Here is a 7,128-nt window from a genome sequence, read left to right as displayed (position 1 = left end):
GAACCCACAGCCAGGACTGTTTTGTACAAGAGTGCTCTGCTCTATTACAGGAATAGGCATTGCTTCCAAAGTCTAGTCTGCTATTGAATCACATAATAAAGTAGCTACTATATATTAAATCTATTACATTTTTGCTATCATTATTTTTAGTTTTGGAATGCTAACGTTAAAATTCTTATTCTTGGAAGTAATTATTAGTGTAATAATCTCAGAAGGAAGTAATATGTGTAATCCTAGATCCAAATATCTATTTCTAGTTTCACTAACAGAATACAAATGATGCTTTACACAAAATGCTACTGCAAAACTGTAATCATATTAATTACAGCCAACACATTTCCAAAGCTACTGTTTATAAATTCAGACATTACTCTCTTGATTTGTTCAGTCTTAATATAAATAATGTGACAAATAGCACAGTAAATAAAGCAACTATTTAATCTTTGGGTTTATTGGTGACAAACAAAAAAGTTTCTTAGGTTTCAAGATAATTAAACTAAAGAGATTTTTGCAACTGAATATTGAAATAGAGAAACTTTCTCTCTTAACGTGAGATTTAAAAGAACCTTGCCAAAAAAGACACAAGGGGACAGATTAAATCAACAAATATAGAAATAAATTTAGTAATAAAGAATGGAAGTCTGTACCGCTAATAGCAGATTTGTTACATAACAAAAAGCAAATTAAGGACAGGCTCAGATGAACGCAATTCTAGCGAAGCCCAGGAGATATATGCAAGTGAAACATTTAATCTTCCTTCATCTTCTCACGTGGTATGGTTAATCACCCACCTGTGGAGCCTGGAAGACAACTGTAGTTAAAGGTAACTACAGAAACAATATAAAATTACCAGAGTTATGCCACTACACAGTTATGTTCCTAAACAAAATATTGCATTCCCCTCCTCCCTCTGGCAAATGTGATTCCAGAGGGGGTGATTTGTGACACAAGAGAATAATACTCTTTGTTGTGACTGGTTCCTATTAGCGATACTCTCTGTAAAGCTGCCAAAAAGGCTGAAGGTCAGTAATCAACTAAGCATGGATGAAAATATAAGGCCACATTTATGTTGCATAACTTCCACTAAAGAAGCTAAGCAACACCCATTTGGTAAACGGGGAGCTGGTGTTGCCGGAGATCGATGAGAAGGGCCCGGGGAGGTGCTGGGCAGCGAGCAGCTGGGGTCAGGCAATGGGGAAGGGCAGCTGGAGGAGCACCGGGGAGAAGAGGCTGTCTTGGTGCGATCCCAGCATCTGTAAAACTCTGTTGAGATTCAACCTGCACCCAAACCAACAAATAAAAACAGTGTGTCCCTGTGAGGTAAATAGCTCATTCCCCTTCTCAAGAGCTGTGCACAGGACGCACTTTCTATCGAGTCTCACTGTACATCACTACACATGCGTCTTAAAACCTTTTTTTTTTTTAAATTAAAAAAAAATAAACTACCTGCCTGTATATGTGAACCTGTTACCTGACAAATGGGATTACCTTGCTTGAAATGCACCTACACTCCCTGGGGCTGGGGTGAGCATCTTCAAAATATTCTGATGAATTTCAGTGTGGGTTGTTAGAATACAGGTTTGCTAAGGGCTGCAGAAAGAAGAGTTAAACACCAAGATTTTTCTAAAACCATTATTTTAATTTTGGGCTATTAACACCAGTATCCCTGTATTTTACATTGTATTTCAAGTTTGAACTTGAGTCAACACACATATTCACATGTACCCAACTTTCACTTTGTGTAGAGGCCAATCCATACTTAGAAATATAGAAATAATAGAATAATAGCACAAAATAGAAATAATCTCTGGGAAATGGGGCTAGAGGAAAAACCCATAGGCTTTTACCACCTTAATGCATGTCCAAACATGCCACCCCCTGCAGTTCTGACTGGCTAAACGTATTTTCCCAAGCTGCCCCAGGTAACCCCTTTGTCCCTGCCATTATGTCAAGACATCACTTTTAGAATTGTCCCCATGTCACCTGTCAAAGGGCAAGCTACATTTACAGATAGCTTTAAAATTTGAGATAGCTGCAAGATGTGATGAGTAATTGCATACCTAAGGGTACCTGAGAAGGGTGACTGGCTAACCTCACCCTCTGCAATGGGGGGCAGCTGCTGAAGTGGGTCAGAAACATCAGCAGAGGAGAAACAGCACTGACAGCACCGGAGCCGCAGCCCAGAATGCAGACTGCCACCGCTTCTCAGGGCTACAAACAGACTTTCTCTTAGAGAATCGATGGGACAGCAGTGATCCCAAAATATCTTCTAAGATTAGGTCACAATTACTCTTCCAGGCTAATTATTTGGGAAGACTCCTAAAGATAAGAAAGAGCTAAATCCAGAAGTAAATCTGCTCTTCTCCCCAAAGACTAAGTGAATAGTGAATGCCTTTTTGTTTTTTTTTTTTAAACCTTGAGCCGGTGAACATCTCATAATGTGCTTAGACCGGAAACCAAACAGCCAAGTCCTGAACAAGTATCCACCCCAGGAATCCAGGACAAGGAATGGACACTCCTCTCCCATGTTCTCATTTATCCACACAAAACATGGAATCAGTAGTTCAAAAGGGAAAACTGATCATTCTCAAAGTATAAAAGGACAGAGAAGTCAATGAAACACAGGACTGGACTCAGTGAGCCTTCTCACTCAAGAGGTTTCACCAGAAACAGATGTCCTGGGTTCAGCTGAGACAACTAACTTTCTTCACAGTAGCTAGTGAGAGGGTGTGGTTCGGATTTGTGCTGAGAAGAAGGCTGATGACATACTGATATTTTTAGCTGCTGCCAGGACATCCAAGGTCGTTTCAGGTTCTCTGCTGTGCCAGTGTCTGCAGGGGCAGAGGAAGCTGGGAGGGAGCACAGCCCCAATTACTAGCCTGGGGTTTGATCTTAGGTTCAGGACTGAGACCCAAAGTGGCCGATGGTCTACTCTGTAACACACACGTCATGCCCAGTATATAGGTGAGGGCCCTCGGGAACCTCATCCCTTTTCGGTTCTGGATCCCCTTCTTGCTCCAGGCTGGCTCTCTCAGGGTGGTCCCTTTCCCTGGGTTGTCTCCCTCCCTCAGTGAGCTCTCTGTCAGGGATGCTCGGGCTCTTACCTCTGTTCCAGGAGTGCAGTTTTGGGACTCTCCCTGCTCCAGGATCGTTAGCTAGGAACGGGCTGAGCCTTGGTCATCGGGTGGGGGGGGCAGTATCACTGTGTATCACTCATTTGTTTATTTGCATATAGTATTCTTTTCAATATTATTGTAGTTTAGTTATTAAATTGTTCTTCTCTCAACCCACGAGTCTCTTTTCCCTTTACCCTTTCAATTCTCTGCCCCATTCCTGGGGAGGGGGTTGGTGAGAGAGCGGTTTGTGTGGGGTTGGCTCCCAGCCAAGGGTAAACCCATCACAACAGGTCTGAAAAATAATTTTTATGTAATTCTCATTTTAAAATTCTCCTTCATGTCTCTGGCATATAAACATAAGAGTTTTGTATATGATAAGATTTTTGGACTTTCTCTCAGTAAGAATGACACAATTTAAATCAGCCAGAAGGCCATTCACATAACAAAATATTTTTGGTTTAACCTTTTTCAAGGAACTGCAATAAATCTGAAAGCATGCAGATAGGCAAAATAAAATAACATCAAATGATACAGTATTCTCTTTATTTTACTTATATTTAGAGAATACCTAGCTTCAGAATACAAAAGCAGCTTCTGCAGACAAACCCCCACTGCTGCCAGGCTTCACCCGCTCTGCGCCACGGTTGTTAGACTACGAAGCAAATCATTAATCTTTGGCCAGCAAGTTGGTCAGCAGTTTGCAGAGAGTATGCAGAAACTTGTGCAAGAGCAAAACCATTTTGTCAGCTCATTACAAAGTTAAAATACAGAACCCAGGTACCTGCTGAAGCGCCAGGGCTGGTGGAAGCTCCCGAGTGGGCCCCAAGGCTGTCCAGGCAAGCAGGGCACGCAGCTCTAAACCACCAGGTCTTCCACAACAGACATTTCTCTTCACTCATACTGGACCTGGCACATTAAGCAGCTACTGAAAGCATGTGGTAACAAGAAGAATGTGATTTTCTTCCCTCTCCTCCATGTTTAATTCTCCCCCACCTCTGTACACACCAAAAATTACTCTAAAAAAAGAATTACTGTCTCTAGTCCTTTATTAAAGAAATCACTCTAGTGAACATCAGGTTTCACTGTGTTTTCATATGCGGATGTCTGTAAGAGTGTATCAGTCAAGGGAAAAAATGATAATATTTTATATTACTAAGAATATATATAAACTTCCAACAGAAAGTTGTAGTCAAACAAAGCATTGCTGCCAAAATGCCTCAAAGGACTGTGGTAGAAAGACTCTTCTGAAGAAACTGAAAAAGGGAAAGCGACAGCATAAACTAATAGGAAAAAAAAAATCTGATTTCCACTTATAATCATCTCAGGTACAGCAGATAAATATAATTTATGCCTATGATTTTAAACATCCTCACTAAATTTAATGGCAGATTAAAAAAAAAATCCAGTTATTCTAAGTATTGCACAACGCTGGCAATGGCACATAGAGAACCAATGTGACGCCCTTATCAGCTGCAGCTGTTCAGTTACTCAGGAACCTCCCCCACCAAACCTGTAGTTTGTAAGACACAGGGGAAAGGGAGGTATATTGACATGCAGGCGATACTGAGCTTAAAGCAAATCTTATTAGGGTAAAAATCTTGAGGGGAAAGAAGGAAGATGAAGAAGAAAAAAAGAGGCAAAAAACACAGAATAAAATCCCAAATTATCAAAGTCTGAACTGAAAATTTGTCTCAGGTTTTTCACATGAAGCTGCATTATTGCCTGTGTGAACTTTTCCCATGACTACACAGCCTTTTATAGTAGCACCACAACTCCACCCAGAATAGTTAAAATGAATAGTTTTACTAAAGTAATGTCATATAAACTAATTTGCCAGAGCCAATGCCAGCCAGTGGTGATATGAAATTATCCTTACCTCTACTAGTTTGACTGAAGTGACCTCAACGGAGGATAAAAATGCTGCATCTCCTATCAGACGAGAAGATTCTTCATTGGGATATACTGCAGTGGCCTACCACTGCCTGCCCCCACACTGCACAGGCTAACAACAGTTATATTTTTCCCATTGAAAACCACAATATATACAAAAATATTTCTATTTAAAATAACATTCAATCCAGCCTATTATAGAGGATAAAAAAACCCCCTTGCTTATAACTTTAACTTTCAGTGCCTCCATCATACTGGTAACTTTTAACACGCCAGGAAAACTAATCACATCTAGCTCGCATAAATACTCAAACTGCCCAAAGAGGCACAGTTCACCCTTGGCTAGAATGTACACAGGATCCTCCACATGGGGATGGAGATGGCATTGCACAGCTTCCGCAGCGGAAACCATCTATGTTTTCTCATGTTCAAAACTTCAAGTTTGTGTTGTTCTCAACTACCAATCTCAGCTGTCAGCCTTTCTCTTCAAGCAACACGTTAGGTCTCTGAGCCTACAAAGGTACCTTTTAGTCCCTAGTACTGAATTCTGAGACACACCCATTTGACAAGAAGACACAGGAAAACACATAATCAAACGCATTCTTTATTAATGATTTCAGAAGTCATCTTCTGAGTCATAATCCTCATTTTTTTGCAGTGGCCGCTTAATACCAATTATTAAATCTATGGAAAGAAGCTCCGTAACACAATGAAGAACTGAAACGACTAACTGGTATTTGCAATACACTGATTCTAAGCCTTTCTTGTTCATAGGCAGTGGCTGATCTTTTCTGAGCGCATGTATGGCTTCGAGATAGAATCTGGGAAAGCTGTTTTGTTCCGCTGTCCCATACAAAGACTTGGGAATACTGAGCAAAGCATCAGCAACTACGTTAGATATGAGAGTTACCTCTGACTGCTGAAACTGTTTTGCATAGTACTGAATATAATAATGTAACAGGATTTCAAAGTACCCTCCTACTGGCAAAACTGACCCTGCTTCTATAAGGGAGTTGGGATAATTCTGTGCAATACTTACACAACTCTTTTCATGTTTAAATGGAGCTATATTGCAACTTGTTTTCTCTAGATCTTTGCCAACATACAAGCATTCATGGGCAGTGACTATGCAAGCATTATGTCCTGCTAATAAAGCACTGCTGCAGTTCTTTTGATTGTCCACAGGTGAATCACTTTTACAGTTCTCATCCATGCCACCCAAATACTCGCATTTTCCATCCACTTTCTGTATGTCTCTTGAAGAGCCATCTCCTTCAGCGGCAACATTGAACTCTTTGACGTGTGAGATGGGATTTGAGGGCATTTTTAAGTCTATTTGCACACGTACTGAATTTTCACTTCGCTGCAAATCAGGGTCTACGGTTTGTGCCTCTGTTTCATCCCTATCTGCTTTCAGTTGATGTTCAGAAGCCTGATTACAAGTCACATTTTCTACTACAAATTGCTTCTGAGTAGCTGAAGAACGGCAACTGCAAGCATGTGAGGTTTCATTCTGGCTTTCACCTTCTGCTTTACATTCCTCCCTCCGATCAACTGTTTTAAAGAGCTGCTGCAGCATTGTAAATGCCCCCTGTAAAGCAGCAGCATGTTGCTCATTAACACCATCCACCGGCCCACAAAGAATCAGGCAGTGGGGCTGAAAGGCGCACACACTGGTAAAGCCAATGTGAACGCATCTCTTTGAGCCCAGCAGCAAGGGCTGGCAAAATGTTGCCACCACGGTTTCAGTGATTTCTCCGCATATGTTGTCACCAAAAGGTGCACAAGGCGAGACTCCTGTGATTTCACAGATAAGGGCCATTTCTTCCGACGATAAGCACTCTACCACAGACACACCGTATAATTTTGCATAGTAGATAACTACTTCGTCTTGCTTCACGCTCGACAGCAATAGCTTAACGTTGTTGTTCTGCAAGTGTTTCATTACGGCTTCGGTCCTCCTCGTGATCCAGTGCAGGGAGGCCTGATACTGACCCTCGGATTCGACAACAAACTCGACGCCGGGACCCGAGAGGGCGGGCCGGAGGGGCTCGGTGACGAGCAGGGCCCGCAGCTCCCCACCCGCCGGGCAATAAGCCGCGAAATCCCTGCGGAGGACGAG

At 41.8% G+C, this 7,128-nt stretch overlaps 1 protein-coding gene across 1 annotated transcript; it reads right to left on the bottom strand.

Moving 5' to 3' along the window:
• Positions 1-5,622: 5,622 nt before the first annotated feature.
• On the bottom strand, positions 5,623-7,125 carry BBS10 (Bardet-Biedl syndrome 10; the record flags this gene model as incomplete). Its single annotated transcript, XM_010080586.1, has 1 exon — positions 5,623-7,125. A coding segment is annotated over one exon (1,503 nt), but the record flags the coding sequence as incomplete, so codon positions are not given.
• Between the last annotated feature and the right edge of the window lie 3 nt (positions 7,126-7,128).

This window comes from Pterocles gutturalis, unplaced genomic scaffold, assembly GCF_000699245.1.
Source record: "Pterocles gutturalis isolate BGI_N339 unplaced genomic scaffold, ASM69924v1 scaffold24374, whole genome shotgun sequence".
NCBI classification, from domain to species: domain Eukaryota; kingdom Metazoa; phylum Chordata; class Aves; order Pterocliformes; family Pteroclidae; genus Pterocles; species Pterocles gutturalis.
Note: the sequence above shows the minus strand (reverse complement) of the source record. Positions and strands in the feature narration are given on the sequence as shown.